Source organism: Sus scrofa, chromosome 2, assembly GCF_000003025.6.
Source record: "Sus scrofa isolate TJ Tabasco breed Duroc chromosome 2, Sscrofa11.1, whole genome shotgun sequence".
Lineage (NCBI taxonomy): Eukaryota > Metazoa > Chordata > Mammalia > Artiodactyla > Suidae > Sus > Sus scrofa.
The window spans coordinates 68,772,144-68,797,526 of NC_010444.4; the positions used below are offsets into that span (position 1 = coordinate 68,772,144).

The window sequence follows — 25,383 nt, forward strand, 5'->3', positions numbered from 1 at the left end:
AGGTCTGCCCTATATCTATATGTACCTCTTTGCTTTCATCCTACACTGTCTTTCTCCTCTAAAGCCTTCTCTGGTCTGTCATACTGTCTACATTTTTCCTCACCCCACAGCCTTGGCATAAGCAATTCTCTCTGCCTGGAATACCCTTTTCTCTCTGCTTCAGATCTCAGCTCTTATTTCCCCTGACCTTCCAAATAAGATTAAATCCCCTTATTAGACGCTCCTGTAACACTAAGAATCTTTTCCTCAAGCTGTTATCACAGCTGCCACTTATATTTATTCGTGAATATTTGATCATTACCTGTCTCCCCCACCCCCCTTTATTTTTTTGCTTTTTAGGGTCGTACATGCAGCATATGGAAGTTCCCAGGCTAGGGGTTGAACTGAAGCTACCTACAGCTACTGGCCTACACCACAGCCACAGCAATGCAGGATGTGAGCCATGCCTGCAAACTACACCACAGCTCACGGCAACACTGGATCTTTAACCCACTGAGCAAGGCCAGGGATTGAACCTGCATCCCCATGGATACTAGTAGGATTAGTTTCTGATGCGTGACAATGGGGACTCCTGTCTCCCCCCCCCTTTTTTTTTTGTCTTTTTGCCATTTCTTGGGCTGCTCCCGCGGCATATGGAAGGTTCCCAGGCTAGGGGTCTAATCAGAGCTGTAGCTGCCAGCCTACGCCAGAGCCACAGCAATGCGGGATCCAAGACATGTCTGCAACCTACACCACAGCTCACAGCAACGCCAGATCGTTAACCCACTGAGCAAGGGCAGGGATCAAACCCGCAACCTCATGGTTCCTAGTTGGATTCGTTAATCACTGCACCACGATGGGAACTCCCTGTCTCCCCATTTTGAAGGAGGTTCCACGCACCTGTCGACTTGGCTCACCATCTTATCTCCCTTGAAGTACTCCCACAGTAGCTCCCCGAAAGTACCTGTTGAATACATTCACGGATGGATAGGTGGCCCCACTGCTTTCAGGATCAAGTTCGAGTGACTTGCCCTGGCATTTGAGACTCTCCATATCCTCAAGGATGGAGCTCTCAGTCCAGGTAAAGGTTAGAGCAGAGACCGAAAGGCACAAGATGCCAAGTGGAGAATAATAATTCTGTAGAAGCAAGAAGTCTGAGGAAGGGAAGACCAAGAGAATATAGCCCCCCCTCGGGGGTGGGGGGAATCTTGGGGAATAAATGGCCTTCCATGGAGCTTAGAAGGGGGTTGAGACCATTATGTCTTCCTGGCTATTAAAAGGCAGGGTGACTCACCTGATATCTGGTCTGTTCTGGTCCTCCTATCTTTTAAAAATGCTCCCTAGGTCTCACTGCTTTCTCCAAAACACCCCAATTTGCTATTCCTCACTTTCCCTTACCCCGACATCTGATCCAGCAGTAGGTCCTGATGGCTCACTCTAAGACATGTGCCAAATCTGCCCACTGCTTACCATTCCAGATCCTTCTATCCTGGTCCAGCCATCACTGGTTTTTTGCTTGGACTCTTGCAGTCACCTTCTCCCAGATCTCCCTGCTTCCACACTCACTCCCTGGAAACCAATTCCTATCACGGAAGATAGCAGGATCCTCAAACAATGTGCATCAGATCATGGCTCCCCTCTCCACCGCAACTTGTCCAGCAGCTTCTCATTGTATTTAGAATAAAACCCAACAATTCATGTTGGCCTGCGAGGCCCTGCCTGCAGTGTCCCCTGCCAACCTATAAAATGTTACCCTCTCCTCCTCTCAAGCCACCCAGCCCTTTTTCCAGAAGGCATGAAGCTTGCTCCCATGTCAGAATGCTCTTCTCCCACTTCTTTCCCTCTCCCAGAATCCCTCTCTCAGAATGCTCTTCTCCCAGAATGCTCTTCCCCCAGAATGCTCTTCTCCCAGAATGCTCTTCTCTCTCCCACAGTGCTCTTCTCCCAGTTCTTTCCATGACCAACTCCCCATATATCAGGTCTCTCTCTGCTCATGGCACCTCCCCAAACTTCTAATTATAAGATGAATAAGTCTGGGGAATCTAGTGTACGGCATAGAGACTATAGCTAACAACACCGTATTATATATTTGAAAGTTGCTAAGAGAGTAATTTTTTTTTTTTTTTTTTGGTTGTGCCTGCAGCAAGCCGAAGTTCCCAGGCCAGATATGGAACCTGAGCCACCACAGTAACAAGGATAGATCCTTAACCCTCTGGGCCACCAGGGAATCGCTAAGAGAGTATCTTAAATGTTCTCACCTCACACACACAGAAATGATATTTCTATGAAGCGATGGAGGTATTAACTAAATTTATCATGGTAATATTTAGTGATACCTACAGGTATCAAGTCATCTTACTGTATACCCTAAAGTTACATAATACTGTCCACCAACAGAGGAATGGATAAAGAAGATGAGGTACATATATAAATAGAATATTACTCAGCCATAAAAAGAATGAACGAATGTCATTTGCAGCAACATGGATGGACTTAGAGATTATCATATTACGTGAAATGAGTCAGATTGATATCACTTACATGTGGAATCTAATAAAAATGATACAAAAGAACTTATTTACAAATCAGAAACAGACGCAAAGATTTCTAAATCAAACTTACAGTTATCAAAGAGGATATATGGTGGGGAGGGACAAACTAGGAGGTTTGAAATAACATATACACACTACCATAAATAAAATAGATAAGTAACATGGACCTACTGTATAGCACAGGGAACTCTACTCAATATTCTGTACTAACCTACATGGGAAAAGATTTATGTGATTCACTTTGCTGTACACCTGAAACTAACACATTGTAAGGCAACTATACTCCAATAATTTTTTTTTTTTTTGGTTCTTTTTAGGGCCACACCCACAGCATATGGAGGTTCCCAGGCTAGGGGTCAAATCGGAACTGTAGCTGCTGGCCTACACCACAACCACAGCAACGCAGGATCCAAGCCATATCTGCAACCTACACCACAGCTCACGGCAACACCAGATCCTTAACCCACTGAGCGGGGCCAGGGACCAAACCTGCGTCCTCATGGATGCTGGTCAGATTCGTTTCTGCTGAGCCACGACAGGAACTCCTAAATTTCTTAAGTTACATAATGTTCTATCTCAATAAATCTGCAAAGAAATGCCCTCCCCAGAGAGCCTCCCCCAGTGTCCTGACAAAATAAGACTCCCTAGTCACTTTCTTTTACTTCTTGTTATTTTCATGACAGCACTTATCTATCCAAAACAGACCTGTTATATCTTTGCTTACATGTTTGTTGTATCTCTACATAATATACATATCACAAGACAGAGGGAGTCCCGTCATAGTCATAGCTGCATTTCAGCATTTACAAAACTCTCCAGACACTCAGTGAGAGTTTGTGGAGTGAATGAATGAGTGACGATGTCTAGCACTGCTTCCGCTCCCAGGGACCCTTCTAAGAGAAAGCTCCTACCCATAAATCCCTACCGAGAAGGAGACCTCTATAACTACATGTTCCCAGGTGTCCAAGGTGTCTGATGACTTGGACGACAAGTGATTTCTGATACAAGATGAAAGAGACAAATCCTCCAGTGCAGGGTGATGGGATTGGAACAGTGAAGAAGAGAGGGTTCAAAGGTGTGGGGCAGGGGGGCCCTGAAGCTGAAGATGCATGGGGGGTTGGGGGGCAGCAGAAACCAGAGCCATGGGGATGTTGAAGGGACGGGTGCAGAAATGAAGGACCCCTAGAGTAGAGGGGAGGACAGGAAAGTGAGGATTTTCTCCTGAACCCAGAGTAGCCGCACCTCTGCCACATCCCTCGTCCTGGTTTAACTATACAGCACTTTTACTGGGTGATAATTTCTCATGTTTGTTACAGGTCTCTTCCTACTAAAATGTCAGCTCTGGGAGGTCCCGTTATAGCTCAGCAGGTTAAGAATCCTACTAGTATCCACAAAGAGGTAGGTTCAATCCCTGGCCTTGAGCAGTGGGTTAAGGATCTGGCGTTGCTATGGCTATGGCTGTGGCCAGCAGCTGCAACTTCAATTCGACCCCTGGCCTGGGAACTTGCATGCACTGCAGGTGCAGCCATAAGAAGCAAATTAAAAAATAAAAATTAAAAAAATAAAATGTCAGCTCCATGAGAGCAAGCCCCCTGTCTATCTTGTCTACCTGGTGCCTAGTAGGTGGGTGATAAATATTTACTAAATGAAATGCTAAATGAGTGAGTGAATGATGGTTTTCCAAGCCCCTGAAGCCCAGCCATCAGGTTTTCGTGTCTTCCTGCATCTTTATCTAAAGCTCCTATTTCACTGGGCCATTTTAGGGGGCTTTTTTATTCCAAACAGACTCTGACACCCTCCTACCCACCTCCAGGCCCACAGACCAGAAGTATGATGCTTGGAGGCATATGAGAGTGAAGAGAAATGGCAGAGAAGAGCCCACAGTGGGAGAGGAATCCACAGCTTCAAAGACTGACTTAGACTTCCCATTGTGGTGCAGCGGAAGCAAATCTGACTAGCATGCGTGAGGATGCAGGTTCAATCCCTGGCCTCGCTCAGTGGCCGCAAGCTGCAGTGTAGGTTGCAGACATGGTTTGGATCCTGTGTGGCTGTGGCTGTGGTGTAGGCCGGAAGCCGCAGCTCTGATGTGACCTCTAGCCTGGGAACTTCCATATGCCATGGGTGCAGCCCTAAAAAAGCAAAAAATAAAAAAATTAAAATAAAGGACCGACCCACTCAAAACAGAATGGGAGAGAAACAGATGAAGCTGGAAAGCTGGAGGGACACTAGGGTGGACGTCAGGACTGAAACAAAGAGGACCAGGATCTCTCTGCATTTCAGGGAGAATATTCATAATGGTAATAACAATTCCATTCAATGATAATGACTGGATCCCTAACACGCCACCCGGGCTCTTCCTTGTACATGCTCCAAGCTGCTCCAAGCCACTTCTGAGCACTGGCTGCCCTAATTGGCCCTGATGGGATGGGGGTATGTGTCAAACAGCAGAGAATCTCAGCTAAGACAGCCTGAGTGGGGCTGGCTCAGGGCTCTGCCTTCCAGGATGATGCTCCTGGGTCACCTAGGCACTCATGGGACTGGGGACTTCGCCTCCACAGTCCTCCAAAAAGGGTTTGGGGGCAGTTCCAAGGTCACCCTTGTTGGCTTTGAGATCTCACTTTGTCAGGAGCCTAGGGAATCAGAGAGGTGGGACATTCAGTCATTTGTGTCTCGAAATAGTGGCATGTGGGTATTAGGGTACACAGGAGTCTTGTCACTGTCTGGAGACATCCATTTTGGGTTTTGGGGTTTTTTTTTTTTGTTTTTTTGTTTTTTTTTTTTTTGGTCACTCCAAGGCACATTGAACTCCCTAGCCAGGGATCAGATCCAATACGCAGCCACAAACCAAGCTGCAGCAACACCAGATCCACTGTCCTGGGCCAGGGATCAAACCCTCAACCCAGCACTCCCAAGCTGTTTCTGATTGCATTGTGCCATAGTGGGAGCTCCTGGACATCCATGTTTATCCACAGGCACCCGTGAGCATCTATGTTCTGGACACATACAGAACATCTGGACATATCTGTGACTAACCATGGGCCTAGGTGCACATTTGTATAAATCCAAGCAAACGCTGGCATGCATCAGTGGACAAGTGCAAGTATACAAGCCTCTTGCCCTGTGGCGCATGGCCGTGAACATTCCCTTCATTTAGACACATTGACAAGCATTCCGTTTCCATATGGAAAACTGTGTGCAATTTGTGAGCCCACCAGTCAGTGTGCATAAGAAGGATATGTGTATACTGGATACATTTGTGTCTGTTTACCTCTCTCCTTGAGGTTCACGTCCAAGTGACTCTGTGTAGCCACCTATGTAAAGGCACAGTGCTTCAAGCCACAAACAGCCCTCCCATCACACAGGGGAACACCTCCCTAGAAATACCCATGGCCCTCTGTGTGCTATTCTGAACAGCCAAGTATACACCTGTCTCTCCAGAAGCTACAAACATGTTACGCATCTGTGTCAGTTCCAGAACATCCCTGCCCTTCCACGTAGGATGCTCCATGTTCATCTGCCTGCAGTCTCGAACATTCCTCGGACATCCCTCCCCTCCTCTCAGTAGGAACTGACATCTGTATACATTCTGTCAGCTGCACTCTTAGTTCTCCCCAACGAACTCATTAGCATTGCAGTCAGTCCTGAAATATTCCTGCAGAATTTATGCTTTACTAATCTGCCTGGTGTCCTGCTGAGGTCACATGGCACTTACAAGGGCTAATGGAGCCAGCCTCGGCCAGCAGGGCTGGGGAATCCTGGCCTCCCAGAATAGCTAGAGAATGCACTCATCAGAGTGAGAAAATTTCTCTTCCTCCGCTGCACTAAATGGCCCAGCCAGCGCCGGTCTGCAGAACTGAAGTCACATTTCAAGAGACGTGTATGGCCTCAACATGACCCTGCCATCATACTAAGGGCAGATGTGTCATTACACTGAAGGCTCCATCACTCTGGTCGGTGCTTACACTAGAGGGCTGCATCAACAGACTATGTGGGGTGGGAAGGGGCAGGCAGAGCTGAGGTTGAGAAGTAATCCTGAGGGATCCAGTAGGACCATAGCAATAGGGGAAATGGAGAGCCCAAAGCTCCGCACTGGGAAAGGGAAGCTACAGTGAACAGAGAAGTAAGGTAGTACATCAAGAGTTGGAACTCAGAGTTCCCGCTGTGGTGCAGTGGGATCAGAAGTGACTCTGCAGCACCTGGATGCAGGTTCGATCCCTGGCCTGGCACAGTGGGTTAAGGATCCAGGGTTGCTGCAGCTGTGGCATCACAACTGCAGCTGGCCCGGGAATTCCATGTGCAACAGGGCAGCCAAAAAAAAAAAAAAAAAAAAAAAAAAAACCTCCCAGAAAACAGCTGGAGTTCAACCCTCTGATCCACTCCTGCTAAAGGGGATAGGAGTAGCTGCAGGGGTCCTGGGGTAGGGTGGGGTAACCAGTCCCTCCCAGAAGCCCTAGGTATTGTTATGTCTCTGCTATCCCTTTGGGGGTAGGGGGGTGGGGCTATAAGACATAGTTTGCCTTACACTTGAGGACAGAAGCTTAACTTCCAAGTGCAGACCTTCATGGCATGGCATGGGAGCCATCCTGTGCCCTGTACCCTGCCATGTGTCATATTCTCTGTTGGGTTCCGCATACTCAGGCATTCTGTGCATGAGAGACACGCTCTGACCTCCTCCAACATGTCCCATGGGCTCAGACGCACCCAGTGGGCCACTGGACTCTCCTTATGCTCCTCACACAAAGGGGCATGTTCGCCATGAAGATATGCTTCCAAATGTTCAAACATGCTATGACATGCCCTGTCATGCGGAGCAGGTTCCTACACACACCCACATGCCCTTGCATGCCCTGGGGGTCCGGCAGGTCTCCAGCCTCTGCTGAGTTTACGCGCCGGAGGCCACCTTGCCCTTCTGGATGGATTGATAGGGCAGCAGGGAGAAGGCTGTTATAAATTAAACATTGAGACACCGTCTGAGCACCAGACTGCCATCCACTCATTGGCTGGTTCTCTCCCAGAAGGCTGCGGGACTGCAGGGTGGGGGAGAGGGCAGGGGAAGTGGCTCGCTTAATTAATTAGTCCTAATTGAGATATCTTTGTAAATATCCCTTTATGGAAGGACACGATCCCATCATTTCCTGGGAATTTGCCATCTCTATTTGTCTCCAACCCCTGAGGATCGTAGAAATGACAACAAAAGAAGAGCGGTCCGATGGGCTGCTGGAGCCAGAGCTGTGCTTCTGATAATGACAGCAGCACCAAGGGGCAGGTGAGGAGGCTCAGAGATAACCCAGAGAACCAGGCGGAGTGGCAGACAGAGAGACAGAGAGATACAGGCAGGAAGAGATGGGGAAACTGAAATACAGGGCAGGAGGTGGGACAGCAAGCAACACTGAGACCAAGCAACACAGGCAAGAGTCAGAGAAGCAGGCTCTGAAACACAGGCAGAGGGAGATACAGCCCCAGACAGGCAGAGAAACTTCACAATGGGGAGGACCAGAAGTGGGGACAGATGGACCACGGCTGGGCCCACAGACCTCCCTCTGCCTTTTCCCGCCTCACCCAGTCTCTCCATCTCCTGGGCAGACTACCCACTGCGGCAGCAGTGACAATCAAGCCTGATTCCTCTCTGGCCCTTGCTACCCTCCCCTTCTCTCTCCCTCCCCAGATCACTCCTGCAATCATCTCCCTTGTTCAAAATGAGCTTCTGCAGCTGCAGCCCAGACAGCTGTTCCATCTTGGAGCCAACGCTGAGGTCTGGTGGCTGGGTCCTAGAGGGACGCCCTTCAGGGCGGCATGGGGAGTGGGAATGGAGGGGGCAGAGGGCACAGGGTGGCCTAGAGCTTGGGCAGCCAACCACCCCTCACCCCAGGTTCCCATCAGAGCTTGGCCCCCATTCCCATCATCCTTGGGGCTACAGATGTCTTCCCTCCCAGCTGCCCCCAGGACTGGTGCTGGCCTGGTTCATTCTGTCCCACTCACTGAATCCTGTCCAACACCCAACACAGGTTCTGGCTCTGTTCCGTCTCAAGAGCCCTCTCAGGTCTGAGAATTTGAGTCTCTCTCCCACCCCCTGTCAGGTTCCTGTGATACAGCAACTATAGCGACATGGAAACAGAATCCTAGACAGAGAGAAAGAGAGTGTGACAGACAGAGACTGAGAGACAGAGATGGAAGAGATATAGAAACAGAGACAGCCAGAGATGACAGAATCAGAGACAAGAGACACACAGGATGAAACAGGCTTAGAGACAGAGACAAAGAGAGGTAGACATGAGACACAGGCAGACAAAGAGATAATCATCAATATTCACTCAACAAACATTTATTGAATGTCTCTTATGTGTTGTAAATACACAGTGAAGATAAAGAGAGAGGAATAAAGACAGCTAATGAGACAGAAATAAGAGAGAGAAAGGGAGAGACACATGGAGAGACTCAGAAGACAAAGTTTAAAAATAGAGAAGCATCAAGCTCAGACAGAGAGAGACAAGGACTGGGAAACAGCCTGGCCCTTCAGATCTCCCAGTGGCAACTTCTTCACTCCCACACAAACACACCCAACCCCACATTAAACTCTCTCAAAGCGCCTGAGCCTCCCCCAGAAGGCTGCTTTTCTTCCTCGCCCAGCTTCGTGGCTGCTCCTCGCTGGAGCTTCACAAAGAGGCATCAGCCGCCCAGGGCCGGAGGTGAGAAGGATGCTGGGGACCATGAAGACGTCAAGAGGCAGAGACCAGAGCTTCTCTCGGGAAGAGGAAGAAGCCACTTTCAACTACACTCAAGCACACCCCAAGGCCCAGACCGCCCCCTCGTCCCTTGGTAGCTGCCCATGGTGCTATTGTTGGTGCCAACTGCATAGGTAAAGGCAGCATCTCAGGCCATCTCTATTTGTTGCATCAAGCTTGGGATGGATGGGGTTTAGGGTCGTAGTTGACAACACCAATGAGCTAAGGTCCTTACCTCCAGACACTCAAACACACTACCCCATCCCATCCCAAAAACTGCTCACACCCTATTCTCTTGGCTTCTCTCCCTCCACATTACCTGTCTTTGCCCAACTCTTACTCACCCTTCATGTCTCATGGCAAATGTCACCTCCTCAGGGAAGCCTTCCCTGACCAACCCTCCTCAACTTCCTGGCCCCAAGGCTCCACATCTTCTCCTTCATGGCCCTCACCAATCTTTAATTACATAGCCATTTGCCCAATTCCAGGTTCACTGCATCTCCCTGTGAAGCTTTATGAGGGAAGAGACCAGGTCTCTCTTGTTTCCTGAGGTATCCCCAGTCCCCAGCACAGGACCTGGCACACAGAAGGGCTGAGGGATTGCTAGTCAAGGATGACTCTGCTGTCTGGTGGCAAGACCGCTGCGTGCCTCTTCGTGGGAAATTGGCAGTGTGCACACTTGTTGGACATCCATCCCAACAGAGACGGGTTGAGAAACAAAGACACAAGAGAAAAAAAAAAAGCTTTAAGAAATAGACCCTTCTAAGCCATAGGAGAAGACTCGAGGGCCACAGAAATACTCAGAAAGGCTCAGAGTTGTCATCGGGAGGAAGAAGAGGCAACAGCCTTGTGCGGGCAGAACTGAGACCATTCAGGAAATACCCCAGTAACTGACAAGAGGAGCACAGTTTTCGCTTGAATGGTACTTTCCTTCTGTAGGTGGTAAGCAAAAAGTTACCCAGATGATTTCAGATAATAATGAGTACAGAGAAGATAATAGAACAGGTTCAAAATAATAAAGTGGGGACATTTTAGCTGAGGTGGTCAGAGGAGCTCTCTCTGCGGAGGTGACATCTGAGCTGGAGCTGGAGGGGTAAGAAGGAGCTGGCAAGAGGAAGGACTGCAGGAAGGATGTTCCAGAGGATGGGAACAAGTGAAAAGTCCCAGAGGTGGGAATAAGAAGAACAATAAGGGATGGAAGAGTGGTTCAAGGGATAGACAGGGTCTTGTGATAATAATAATGGCTAATAATCACAGGCACCTTCTGTATGCTTGGCACGCTACTAATCGCAATGCTATTTGGTACTTTCTACTATTATTCCCATTTTATGGATGAAGAAACAGGCTGAGTTGGCCCAGGGTAAGGAGTTTAGCTTTGGTGCAAGTGAGAGAGGAAAAAGTTAAAATGAGACAAATTTTATACTCACAATCTAGAAACGTTTTCTAACAATCAGGTCTCTTGAAAAATGCAACAGGTGGCCCCAGATCCTTTCCTGCTTGAAACCCTTCCAAACCTTCCATCCTTTGACACTCAGAATGAACAACAGGCACCTCAGGCCAAATCCCTTTGGGACATGGACCCCTCTGGCCAGCTCCACACCCTTCCTAACCAGGCACACAGTCTTCAGTAACTCCTAACTGCTTGAAGTCTATCCTCACCTCTGAGTTGCCACGCTGTTCCTCGTCTGGAATGCCATGCCCTTGCTCTGACGTCACCTGGCCCATTCCTTCTCAATTTTTAAGGCCAGCTGGGCATCACCACCTCCAGGAAACCTCCATCACACCCTGGCTGATTTCAGTGCCCCTCTTCTGTGCCCCCATCACACTCCAGAAATATCCCTGTCTCCACACATACCATGTCATGTCACAAGTACTGTTGATGAGACTTCGAACTGATTGAAGTCAGGGGGTTATTCACCTCTATATTCCACAGTCCAGGACCCTTCCCAGTACAAAGTAGGTGCTCAATAAATATTTCCACACACATTGAGGTGTTTGAGCAGAAGCTGGAAGTCCTCAATTAGGAGCAGATGAATATGGCAGGTGTGGATCAAATCCACAACACACTTTTCTCCACTTCTTTGGCGCCCCCTGCCCCTCCCTGGTTCAGCCCTCATCATCATTTACCTGGACTAGTGCCATGGCTTCCTCCCCAATCTCCCAGCTGCTGCCCTCACTTCCCACAGCCTGTCCTCCTCACAAAGGTCAGAGAAAAACTGTGAACACCCCAGTCAAGTCCCATCCCTTCTCTGCTCAGCACTTTCCCTGGCATCCCATTTCTTCACTTAAGTATTGAGTATATTAAGTATATATATTAAGTATTAAATATTATATATTAAGTATATATATTAAGTACACTGGACACCAACGGTGTTCTAGACCCAGCGCTAGGTACTAGGGCTACAAGCCGACAACAATGGATTAAAAAAAAGAATTTTGCCTTCACAGAGCTGACATGGGGGAGAATCAAACAACAAAATAAATAAGTCAACTTCATCATGAATATCAGAAGGTTAAAAATGCAATGGAGGAGTTCCTGTCGTGGCTCAGTGGTTAACGAATCTGACTAGGAACCACGAGGTTAAGGGTTCAATCTCTGGCCTTGCTCAGTGGGTTAAGGATCCGGCGTTGCCGTGAGCTGTGGTGTAGGTTGCAGATGCGGCTCAGATCCCACGTTGCTGTGGCTGTGGCGTAGGCGGGCGGCTACAGCTTTGATTAGACCCCTAGCTGGGAACCTCCATATGCCGCAAGAGTGGCCCTAGAAAAGGCAAAAAGACAAAAAAAAAAAAAAGAAATGCAATGGAAAGAGGAAAGCATGAAAGGAGCACATGAGAAGTTGCAAGTTAAATCTAAAATCCCTGCAAGTCACTCTCCCCCAAACATGATGTAATTCCCATTACCTCCCTGCCCTCATTCCCTCTCACTTTCTCTCCTCACTTACTCTGCTTCGGCCACACTGGTTTCCTCACCGTGTCGCCAAAATTTCAGGCATATTCCTACCTCAGGGCCTTTGTACTTGCTGTTCCCTCTACTTCCTCCCTTCAGATCTCTGCTCAAATATCACCTCCTCAGAGAGGCCAATTCAATCTAAATAGTACCCCACATTACTCTCCAGTGCCCTTTTACTGCTCTGTGCTTCTTCATGGCATGTATGTTACCATCTGGAATATTATAGACTTACCTGTATATGTATTTCTCTCCATCCCTGCCCTAGAGTGTCAGTTCCACAAGGACAAGGATATCTGTCTGTTTTGTTCACTGTCACAGCCCTGGCACCTAGAATAGTGCCTGGCACATAGTAGGTGCTCAAAAAATATTTGTTGAATAAATGAGTGAATGAATGAATAGAGATACCCTCCAAGAGAACACTTGTTGTAGCATAAGAGGTGGGATCAGTAGTGTAGTATGCTGTTGAGGGTTGTTCACAAATATCTGCCCACTCCTCTCTGTCCAAGTCATAGTAGGACCACACTTTTCACCCTCTTCAAGGTTAAGCATGCCATGTGACTTGTGCTGGCCAATGAAATTTGAGCAGAAGGAACATGTCACTTCCAGGAAAGAGCTTTAGGAACCAATGGGGGCTATGCTGTGCCTTCCTTTCCCTAGTTCAATGATCATGTCACCACAGAGCCTCCATCATTCTAGGTCTCTGAGGGACTCCCACGGACAAAGCTCTCCAGCCAACAGTGGATACGTAATGCAAGCACAAAATGAACGTGTGCTGCGTTAAACCAATGAGATGCAAGGCTGCTTATTACAGCAGTATAACCTTCCTCCCTTGACTGGTACCAAGTATTGGCGGCCTTTCCCCCCAAATACTGTCAAGAAAAGACATAGATTCCGAGCTGTGGTTCTTCACAGGGAAGTCCTCAAAGAGCCTCTTGCTGATAGTTGCTCAAACTCTCCCCATTCCTCCCAAGAGGAAAAGGGTCCTCCCTAAACAGAATAACCCTCCTCCATCTCCCCTTCCTTCCCTGTGCCCCTTAAAGAGGTGGGGATGGACAGGGAATAACATATAAGATGCAGGTAACTCACTTCAGGCCCCCATAATTATGGCAGATGCTGGCAATGAGGCTGACAGCTCTTAGACTGGTTCTGAATTTATGACCCCCCCCAGATGAGAAGCCATTCCACTGAAGGCTCCCATCCCACAGGGATGGTTTATGGCTGGAAGCTGGCCAAAGGTAGTAATGGTGGCAACTCCCCACTCCTTTTCAGAGATGGTCTGTAACACCATCTCTCAGAATCTCTTAGAATGCTAAGCTGCTTCTCTGAATTGGACTGAGGAGGGGAAGCCAGAGACAAGAATGGCCAAAGGATCTGGGCTCATCCCCACCTCGCTGAGGTCCTCTTTCTTTTGGTTTGTTTTTTTGTTTTTTTTTTTTTGCCTTTTCTGGGGCCACTCCCAAGGCATGTGGAGGTTCCCAGGGTAGGGGTCTAATCAGAGCTGTAGCCGCTGGCAGACACCACGGCCACAGCAATGCAGGATCAGAGCCATGTCTGCAACCTACACCACAGCTCATGGCAATGCTGGATCGTTAACCCGCTGAGCAAGGCCAGGGATCAAACCCGCAACCTCATGGTTCCTAGTCGGATTCGTTAACCACTGAGCCATGACGGGAACTCCTGAGATCCTCTTTTAAGTCAAGCACCAGGATCTAACTGTCTGCCTCATGACTGGGAATTCTCACTACCTGGGTTCCTGAACCCCCAGTTTACCCATATTGGTGCTCTGTACCTTCTTATAACTCCTCCTTTCTGGGCACCTGCTCTGTGCCTACTCACTTCCATTTGTTCTCCCCAGTCCTTAGGAAGATAGATTATTCATTCAGGTATTTGACAAATATTTATTCTATGCCTATTATGCGCTTGGCTACAATGTCAAACAAAGCAACCTCTTCACTGAACACCTACTACGCACAAGCCATTTGTTTCCATTTGAAGGTAGACGCCATGAATCTTATGAAGATGTGATTGTTTATTCAGCCACTTGACAAATATTTATTGTATGCCTACTCTGCATCAGGTCTTAGGGTTCAACAGTGAGTAAAATACAGATGTCCCATGGATCCTACGGTTTAATGGGACTCTGGACTCTTCTTGACTCATGAGGATATTGGATCTTAGAGAGATTAAATAATTTCCTCAAGATCGTACTACTAGTAAATCACAAGGATCAGAATTCAAAATCTGGCTCAGAGACCTGTCACTAACTGAGCATCTACCACACCAGGCACTGAGCTGAGACTTTCAAGCATATATACACATATACTTGACATAGAGGAGGCACTTGGCAATTCTGCTGAATAAACAAAATGGATGGGTGGGTAGAGAGATGGGTGGATGGAAGGATGGATGCATGGAAAAACCAATGGAGATACAGATGACAGATAATGGGTGGATGGAAAGGTGGATGGAAGGATGAAGAGATGAACAGGCAGGTAGATGGATGGTTGGATGGATAAATGGGTGAGTGGATGGATGGGTGGATGGAGAGGTGGATGGAGGGTGAAAGGATGAGTGTAAAGATGGGTGGTTAGAGAGATAGATGGAAAGATGGATGGCTGGATGAGGAGCTGGATAGTAGACCTCTGTTACAGGCAATAGTTCTGTAAGGTAGGAATTATCATTCTCTTTTTGTAGATGAGGAAACCACAGCATAGAGTGGTGATGTCACTGGTCCAGGGTCAAGTGCAAGTCATAGAGCAAGTTGAGAACAGGTCTGGATTTCAACCAATGTCTAACAGATTCCCAAGACCCTTTCTAGAGCACCCTCATGTCACAGTCCCCTTCTAGGTCCTACCCTAATTTTCTTGGCATCTCACTCCATAGAGCTCTTCTGGCAAGGCTCAGTGAGACTGAGGGATGGGGTGGGGATCAGAATGGGAGAAGTATTAGCTTTCGGGAGGTGCTTTCATATAAGCATTAGATCAAGATCCTGTTATCTACAGATGGGTTAGAATAGAGACCAGGTCAGTTTGGGTTTACACATACACCCATACTTAACAGAAAAATCATGATACACACAGGAATCCACCCACAGGCACACACATCATTCACAGATACACTTGAACATGCATGCACACATTTCTAGAGATATACCAAAAAACCCAATGAAGACATACATGCCCACATTTATATGCACAAAAACATGTACATGTACATATTTGCACAGATACAGATGCATCCAAAACCAAAAAGAGACATGCTCTTACACACTTATGTGCATATTCCCCAGACATATATGCTCTCATTTACACACCATATGCTGTACATAATACATGCACACATTTACAGTGACACACTTTTTAGATGGTAGGAAAGGAGAATCTAGCTTCTGATTTCAATGAAACACCACGTCTCTCACTCCTCAGAAGACAACAGGAAGAAGTCCAGCTCAGACTCATGCACACATGCAATTACACACATGCAAATTACACATGTGAAAAGCCATAGTCAGGGACATACAACTGCAAACACACACTTAGATACATCTACACCAAACACAATGAGTACTCAGGGACACACCCACACTCATTCTGGGATATACCCTCATATACAGACAAACACACTTGGGCTCTCATGTTGATAAAACACATAAACTTTCTCACACCACTTACACACACACACACACACACCCATACAAACACAGAAAAACCCTTGCACAGATAGACACACCAGAACATACTCAACTGTCACTTGATGTGACAGACACACAGAAAGACACTGTTTCACACACTGGCTTCAATCCTGAGAATTTAGACTGAAAGCCCTCACCTGTGCCAAGCTCAATGACAGTTCCTTCCAGGAGTTGGACAAAGCCTCAGCACAGGGCATGGCACCCCCCTCTCCACTTGCCTGCAACCCTTGGGAGCAAAAACCTCTTTCCTTTCAATGTGATGGCTGCTGGAGGCTGAACAGGGGAGCTGATGAAGTTGGGGGAACATCAAGCAAGAGAAGGAGCTCCATGAATCCCAGCTTCATGACTGGGACTCCATGAGTTCCAAAACCCAGGTTGAAGAGGGGAAGGGAGGGAAGGGGCATATCTGGAGGAGGCTGAGGGAAGTTTGCAGTGGAGGCTCTTTCCTACCCTCTCCCCAGGACACCAGGACCACAATTATTAACCCCGAGGGAGTCAGCCTGCACACACATATCCTGCCCCCTCCCAACCTCCAGCCAAACTGTGGCTAGGGAAGCTGGAGGATGAAGGTAAAAGATGAGGATGGGATGGGATGGGGAGGGGGCAACCTTAGAGTTTCTGGGGGCAGCATGAGCCCCTGCCCCTATCCCTGCCCCAGTCTGAGACCCCCGACGGCCTCTTACAGAGGGCCAGTTATGGGAATAAATATTCAGCACATGGTGAGGCAGGTAATGAGAGAGATGATGGGGGTGGGGGGCTGTGCAGTGGAGAGAAAAGGGGAGACAGACAAAAAGAGATACCAAGTCACAGGCAGCACAACAGAGACAGAGACACAGAGAGAAACAGAGAAGCAAACCAGAGGAAAGAGAATAGAGAGAGACACACATAGAGACAGAGAGACAGGAAGAGACAGAGACAGAGAGAAATGAGAGCGAGAGAGAAACAGACTGAAAGACAGACACAGGACAACTCAGAGACAACGAGACACAAACAGGGAGAGATCCTAAGGTAGAGACCCTAGGAGACCCGGAGATTCCCATTCAGGGGCAGGGTTCCTCCAACTACCACCCCTAATCTACCCCCTGGCTTCTCCCAGCTCAACCGGGACCAGGCTCAATTCCGCAGCCCTTGCCGCCTCAGCCCCGGCCTGGGGCGAGCCTGGCACATTGTTGCCACTCGGACACTGCACGCTAATAAGAAATAATAATAATAAACCGCGCGGAGGTGGCTGGGGGTCCCAGAGCTCCTCCGCCTCCGCGTTCAGCCCCTAGCCCTGGGAGGGTGCCCCCAGGCTCGCTGCGCGGGGAAGCTGGGGGGCGGGGGCCCCCGGGGGCTGCGGCGGCGGCGGCGGCGGCGCAGGCACCACGCCCCCCGGGAGCGCCCCCAGCGCGGCGGCCACTCACGATTTTCTCGGAGGCGCCCGCGCGGGACACGGTGCCGTTGAGCCCCACGAGCGAAGGCAGCGTCTGCGACATCCAGTTGGTGACCATGGCCATGGTGCTCAGCACGGCCCCGATCTTGAGCAGCGGCACCGACATCGCGCCCCTGCCTCATGCCCCGCGGCCGCCCGCCGCGCGTCCCTTCTCCGGCCCGCCGCCTGGCGCTCGGTCCCTCGCCACCCAGCTGCCCAGGGGGCGCAAGTGCTAGCCGGGGGGCCGGGGCCGGGGCCGGGCCGGCCGGGGGGCTCGGGGACGCGGGCTGCGGCTCCGCGCGCCCGGCGGGCTCCGCTTATAAAGCGCCGCCTCGGCCCCCCCCACCCCCTCCCGCGCCTCCGCGCCGGGCACTTCCAGCCGCCGTGACGTCACGGCTCCGGCCCAGAGCCCGGCGTGGGGCGTGGGGCACCCAGACTGCCCCTACGCCCCTCCCTCCGCCTTGCCGCACCCCCTGCCCGTGACAGCCCCACCGGATCAGTGCCCCCTCGGGCGGTATTCCCCACCTGCCCCACCCCCGCCGCCGCGGCATTCCCAGCCCCGCCCCCAGCGGTGTTCCCGCCCCCGGGTCCCCCTCCTCCCTCCTCGAGGTATTCCCGGGCCACCCTCAGTGCATAACCCCTCTCAGAGTCCCGGGCATTCGAACTGCGTTTAAATAGGCAGCCGCCTCATTCCGAGTACCCAAAACTGGCAGGGGGTCGGAGTCGCAAGTCTCCAGCCACCTACTGTTAGGATAACGAACCCCCGGCTCCCTAAAACCCTGGAGAACAGGCTTGGGAGCCTCTGGTTGCGCTCCCTTGAATCCAACCGCCAAGGGGTCTCCCTCTCCTTGGGGAAGGGGCTTCCCCGGTTCCAGGACTACTCTGGGAACCGGATGTTTCGGGAGGAAGGAAGCCCAGAGTGACGGGTCCAAAACCTACAGATGCGATTACTTGGACGAAGGTTCAGGAATGGGGTCACTTCTGCAGCAGGAGGACCCCCATGACTCCAAGGGGCGGAATTAAAACCCCTGACGGCTGAGGCAGGAGCCTAGCCTTTAGGCGACCAGTCCCAGGAGGACGCCAATCACAACTTGAACTTGGGGTGGGGCGGGGAACAGACACTTCGGATCTTCCTCCAGGGCCGGGGGACTAACTCCGGGGCCCGCCCCTTCGAAGGAGGCGGGGTGTGCAGTGCCCCCCACTTTCCACCCACGCACCAGCCGGCCGCGGGGGCGGCGAGGCCGCCAGGAGGAGCGCCCGGCGGGTTTTAATTTCCTCTGTTTTCCCTGCACTCACGCCCCCTCCTGGCGTCCCCGCATCACCTCGCGCTACCGCCGCGGCCGCCGCCGCCGCCGCCGCCGTCGCCCTCAGCCCGCGGCCGCCGCCGTCTGGAGGCGGCGATGACTCAGGTCTTTCCAGGGCCGTGGCCGCTCACCGATGGCTCGCCTCGGGAGAGGCGCTGGCGGTGGGGGTCTTGAACTATCCTTTTTTTCTAAGCTTAACACTGAGAGGCGGGTTCTGACCCAGTGTAACCTCTTTGCCTCAGTTTCCTCATCTGCAAAGTGGGTGGTTGTAAGAACCCACTGACCTCATATTTGTTAAGGGCTCGCGTGTCCTGAGAATCAAATGAAAGATGTATTGAGCATCTACTATGTTCCAGCCACTGTGAACAATAGACCAAATATGCCTGCCTTTGTGGAGATGAACATTCTATGGGATGAGACAGGCCACAAGTGGGGGTGGGAGGGAGGAGTAAAAATAAGTCGGATATGGGGACAAAGGGGCATATGACCAGGTAGGGGAGTAAACTTTAATCTAGGTGTTTGGGGAAAGTAACATTTGAGCAGAGACTTGAAGAAGGTGAGGGAGGGATCCATTTCGGTATCTGAAGGAAGAGTTCCAGGCACCAAGAACAGCAAGTGCAAAGGCCCTGGGGCAGGAGCATAAGTGTTCAAGGAATGGGAAGGAGGCCAGTGTTGTTAGATTAGAGTGAGCTGGGGCAGACTGCAGAGAGATGGTGCTTGTAAAGCACTTTGCCTGGATGTCTGGAACATGGTGTTTCATAAATAGTAGCTGACGTTGTTATTATTTGCAACTGATAACAAGCTTTTAAAAATGAGATGTTTCTCTGACTACTTGTACTACAGCTTGCATTTATGAGTGCTGAACACTTTGTAATACACTTGCTGAGTACTGGATGCAACCTCCCATGAAAAGCACAGCAACTTCCCTATTTACAAGCCAGAAAGCTGGGCTCAGAAAAAAAAAGAGGGCACCAGCTCAAGGTGACCCAGCAGATAAGGAGGAGCCCAGGATTTGAATCTAGGTGCGTCTGATTTCAGACCCCAAAACCACTGGGCTCCAAGCCCTCCTGGTTTAGAGTTTGGAACCCAGTGATACTCTCTCCCTTTCTCACCATTGGTGATGTAGGAAACTGCCTTAGCCTCTCCTAGCCAAACGTACATCTGCACTTGCTGTCTCTGCTTCCTTGCCCCCTATCTCCTATATGCTTCCAAAAGTCCTCTCACTAAAGACACCAGTGAATGATCTTACAACTTGTGGGTCTGGTAGCTTCACCAGAGTTCTCTCACAGATAAGTCTTCATGGATTGTTCCCCCCTTGAAAATCATTTGTCCCTTGACACCACAGCTTAACGATCACTGTCTCCTGCCTCCTCCCGAAACGTCTCCCAGGGCTTTGCCCTAGGTCCCTAGCCCCTGTCATTCCATTTACTGTGCCTAGACCATCCATCACACTCACTCCCAGGGTTTTGGTTCCATTTGGCACACTCCCACCTCAGGACCTTTGCACTTGCTCGCTGTTCTACCCAGAGCACTCTTACCACAGATACACATGCAGTTTGTTCCTTTACTTCATTTGTATTTCTGCTCTATCATTGTGGAGGTCAGAGTCATGCCCTCCCCTTCTCCAGAAAACTACATTTCCCAGTTTCCCTAGCACACTGGCTTCCTGTTAGTCTCACCCAATGAGAGGCACTGGAGGGAGATTGGCGGTGGGGAGGAATGGAGAGGGCAGGATATTTCTCCTTTCTCTGCTGAGGGTGGAGAGTGTGTTCTGACAGTGGCTGTACCTCCTCCATGAACCCAAGATCCCAGTCCCCACACAAAAGTCCCTTCCTCATCACTCCACTCTTTCATTATGTCCCTCCAGGTGCTTTGTGCTGTGGTTTATTCCTGGATTCTCTGATCATCCCATAAGTTTGGCTTCTCAACTCTTCCATCTTGCACTTAACCAGTCTTCTGTATTAATTTTGCTCTCTTTGAAACACCTAGGGTGGTTTTGTTTCCCTGTTTCCTTGATTCCCTATGAGTGATCTGGCCACTGTTTGCTTTCCTGAAAGATCTCCCCTAGCCACCTCATCTACAGTAGCAGCCCCTACCTCTCTCTGGCCCTTACTCTGCTCTACTTGTTTTTTGGAAACTACTTATCACTATGTGACATTAGATTGTACTTTTATTTGTTTATGATCCATCTCTGCCACTAGACTTTCAACTTCGCGAAAGCTCCTACATGTCTGTTTTTTTTCCAGAGGCATCCCTAAGGCCTTTTTTTTTTTGGTCTTTTTGCCATTTCTTGGGCCGCTCCCACGGCATATGGAGGTTCCCAGGCTAGGGGTCGAATCAGAGCTGTAGCCACTGGCCTACGCCAGAGACACAGCAACGTGGGATCCGAGCTGCGTCTGCAACCTACGCCACAGCTCACAGCAATGCCAGATCCTTAACCCACTGAGCAAGGCCAGGAATCGAACCCGCAACCTCATGGTTCCTAGTCGGATTCGTTAACCACTGAGCCATGATGGGAACTCCCCTAAGGCTTAGAACAGTGACTGGCATGCAGTAGATGCTCAAGAAATTGTTGATTGACTAAATGAATCTTCAGCTGGCTCTCCCAAAGGTATTCCTACAGCTCAGAGCTCCACCTAGAGCTCAAACCCCTATGCCCATCTGCGTCTTGGATATCTCTACTTCTGTGTATCACAGGATTAATCACACAGGACATCCACCAGAACAACTTCAATAAAAAAGACAGGCAGGGAATTCCCACTGTGGCACAGCAGAAATGAAACCTACTAGCATCCATGAGGACGCGGGTACAATCCTGGCCTTGCTCAGTGCTATGAGCTGTGGTGTAGGTCACACACATGGCTCAGATCCTGCGTTGCTGTGGCTGTAGCTCTGATTCGACCCCTAGCCTGGGAACTTCCACATGCCTTGGGTTCAGCCCTAAAAAGAAAAAAAAAAAGGATTGGTGATGTGGAGAAATGGGAAACCTCTTGCTAGTGGGAATACAAAATGCTACAACTACTTTGCGAAACAATTTAGCAGTTTCTTAAAATGTTAAACAGAAACCTACCGGAAGACCCCAAAATTCCATCTACCCAAGAGAAATGAAAGCAAAATGTCCATAGAAAGACTTATATATGAATATTCATAACATCATTTTTCATAATGATTGAAACACTTTTTATGCTCATCAACTGGTGAATGGATAAACAAACTGTGGCACATCCATTCAATAGAATGTCATTCAACAACAAAAAGGAATTGGGAGTTCCCTAGTGGTCTAGCGGTTAGGATTTAGTGCTTTCACTGCTGTGGCCCAGGTTCAGTCCCTGGTCTGGGAACTGAGATCTCACATCAAGCTACTGCACACCCACAGTCAGAACAAACAAACAAAAGAGTAAACAAATAAAGAAGAACAAACTACTGATGTATGCTACAACATGGATGAACCTCAAGAATATTTTGCTAAGTGAAAGAAGCTAGACACAAAAGGCCACATGCTGGTATGATTTTGTTTACACAAAATGTCTTGAAAAAGCAAATATAGAGATATAAATTAGATTAACGATTGCCTAGAATTAGGGATGAAGGTTGAAGTGGACAGCAAATGGGTATGAGGGATCTTTTGCGAGTGATGGGAAATGTCCTAAAACTGGTTTAGGGAGGGAGTTCCCACTGTGGCTCAGCAGTAACAAACACGACCATTATCGGGTTCAATCCTGGCCTCACTCAGTGGGTTAAGGATCCGGCATTGCTGTGAGCTGCAGTGTAGGTTACAGACGAGGCTCAGATCCCTAGCTGCTATGGCTGTGGCCAGCAGCTGTAGCTTCAATTCAACCACTAGCCCAGGAACTTCCATATGCCTCCAGTGCAGCCCTAAACAAAACCCTCCCCCCAAAAAAACAAAAAAAAAAAAAAAACCAAACAAAACAACAACAACAAAAACTGATTTGTGGTGCTGTTTGCACAACTCTGCAAATTTACTAAAAGTCATTGAGTTGAATACTTAAACAGGTGGATTTAATGGTGTATAAACTATACCTCAATAAAACTGTTAAGAGCAGGAAGCATCCCTAAACTTTCCCTGCAAACTTCTTCCCCCAAGAAGCCCTGCAATTGCACTGACATGAGAAAGAGTTCTCCCTTAAATTTTGCACCCTAGATTCCTTGCCTGCTTCATCCTGCTCCTGGCCCAGATGTACCCAGAAATAGAAACTACAGATTGTGTCCCCCTTACCTTCCTTTTCTTTCCCTGTTCCTCCATTCAAACCATCACCACTGCCGGAGTTCCTGCCAAGGTGCAACAGCATCTCTGCAGCGTCAGGACGAAGGTTTGATCCACCGCCCCACAGAGTGGGTTAAAGGATCTAGTGTTGCTGCAGCCATAGCTGTGGTGTAGGTCCCACCTGCAGCTCAGATCAGATTCCTGGCCTGGGAACTTGATCTGCTGTGGGTGTGGCCATTAAAACAAACAAAAAAAAAAACCTATCACCACTACCAGGTGAAACTGATGTAGAAATATGTCCAGAAAGTATCTCTTCCTCACTGTTGCCATCATACCTCTAAGCATCCTGTTGGGCAATGCTATAGATTGAATATTTGTATCCCCCTAAAATCTTATGTTGAAACCTAATCCCCAGTATGACAGTATTTAGAGATGAGGTCTTTGGGAGGTGATTACAACATGACAGTGGAGCCCTCATGTATGGGATTGGTGTCCTTATAAAGACCCCAGAGAGGAGTTCCCATCGTGGCGCAGTGGTTAACGAATCTGACTAGGAACCATGAGGTTGTGGGTTTGATCCCTGGCCTTGCTCAGTGGGTTAAGGATCTGGCGTTGCTGTGAGCTGTGGTGTAGGTTGCAGATGCAGCTCGGATCCCACATTGCTGTGGCTGTGGCGTAGGCTGGCAGCTACAGCTCCGATTAGACCCCTAGCCTGGGAACCTCCATATGCCGAGGATGCGGCCCTAGAAAAGTCAAAAAGACAAAAAAAAAAAAAAAGACCCCAGAGAGTTGTCTCTCCCTTCCACTATATGAAATGAAAGATGCCAAGATGAAGACACCATATCAAGACACCAAGACACTGGTCCTCGCCAGACACCAAATCTGCCAGCCCCTTGGTCCTGAACGACTCCACCTCCAGAATGGTAAGAAATAGATTTCTGTTGTTTAGAACCCACCTAGTCTATGGTATTCCATCTGAATGCACTGAAGACCAGGAGCCAAGGAAGGAAATCATCTCCCCTGACTTGAAAATTATCAGAAGGGAAATAGTTCATAACTGTCAAAAACAACAGTAATTGCCAAGGCTTATTGAGTACTTATCAGGAGCCGGGCTCCATTTGCAGCGATGAGCATAAAATAAGCCATTTAACCCTCAGAATACCACTGTGAGGTAGAGAGGATTACAACTCCTTTTTTTTTTTTTTTTTAGAGTTTTTCTTTTAAATTAAGGTATAGTTGATTTACAGTACAACTCCAGGAAATAGTGGCACAGAGATGCTAAAAACTTTTCCAAGGTCTCCAGGATTCTATCCCAGACAATCAGGTTCCAGAGTCTCTACATTTCTGGGTCAGCTGGACCTATTCAAAGGGGAAAGAATAAATGCTGATATGCAAAAATATCACGTCACATGCAAAAATCAAATCCAGGTAGGTTGTACCTCTAAATGTGAGATAAGGGAGTTCCAGTCGTGGCTCAGTGGTTAATGAACCCGACTAGCATCCATGAGGATGAGGGTTGAATTCCTGGCCTCGATCAGCGGGTTAAGGATCCCGGGGCTACAGCTCCGATTCGACTCCTAGCCTGGGAACCTCCATATGCTGCTGGTGCAACCCTAAAAAGATAAAAAAAAATGTGACATAAACAATAAATCTTTTAGAAGTAAACTGAATATCTTCATTACTCTGGGGTAAGCAAAGATTTCTAAAACAGCCCACTAACAAGTACTAACCTTGAAGCAAAAAATTATCATTTATTCATTTATTTTATTTTTTAGGACTGCACCTGTGGCATATGGAAGTTCCCAGGCTAGGGGTGGAATCAGAGCTGTAGCTGCCAGCCTATGCCACAGATACAGCAATACCAGATCCGAGCTACATCTGAGACATACACCACAGCTCATGGCAACACCAGATCCTTAACCCACTGAGCAAGCCAAGTCCTCCTGGGAACTCCTAGAAAAAAGTTATTATTTGAACTACACTCAAATTAAGAAATTCTACTGATCATTGGGAGTTCCCATCATGGCTCAGCAGAAACAAACCTAACTAGCATCCATGAGGCCGCAGGTTTGATCCCTGGCCTCGCTCAGTGGGTTAAGGATCTGGCATTGCTGTGAGCTGTGGTATACTTCACAGAAACAGCTCGGATCTGGCATTGCTGTATAGGCCAGCGGCTATAGCTCCAATTCAACCCCTAGCCTGGGAACCTCCATATGCCGCAGGAGTGGCCCAAGAAATGGCACAAAGACCAAAAAAAAAAAAAAAAAAAAAAAATTAATACAAAAAAGGCACACAGCCTAGTAGAGAAATGAGCAAAAGACTTGAGCAGGCATTTCACAAAAGGAGATATTCCAGCGGTCAATTAATATGTGAAAATATATTTAAGTATGATTAGTCACCAGGAACTCTACACCCATCAGAATGTCTAAGTGAAAGAGAAAGACCCAGTGTTGGTGATGATGTGGAGCAACTGGAACGCTCAGATGCCACTGGTGGGAGAGTAAGCTGATGAACTTTTTGAAGTCGTTGGAACTTTTGAAGCCTGTTCAA

General features: G+C 48.8%; 1 protein-coding gene across 2 annotated transcripts in view; it reads right to left on the reverse strand.

The window, feature by feature from the left end:
- Nucleotides 1–25,383, reverse strand: part of OLFM2 (olfactomedin 2) — a 73,130-nt gene that overhangs the window by 38,066 nt on the left and 9,681 nt on the right. The window contains exon 1 of one of the 2 annotated variants that reach the window (XM_021083781.1): nucleotides 17,297–17,597. The exons of the other annotated variant lie outside the window; for it this stretch is intronic. Coding sequence (XP_020939440.1) covers nucleotides 17,297–17,431 — 135 coding nt within the window. The 5' untranslated portion in view covers nucleotides 17,432–17,597. Of the gene's footprint in view, nucleotides 1–17,296; nucleotides 17,598–25,383 lie in introns of those variants that run through there. 2 annotated transcript variants of the gene reach the window in all.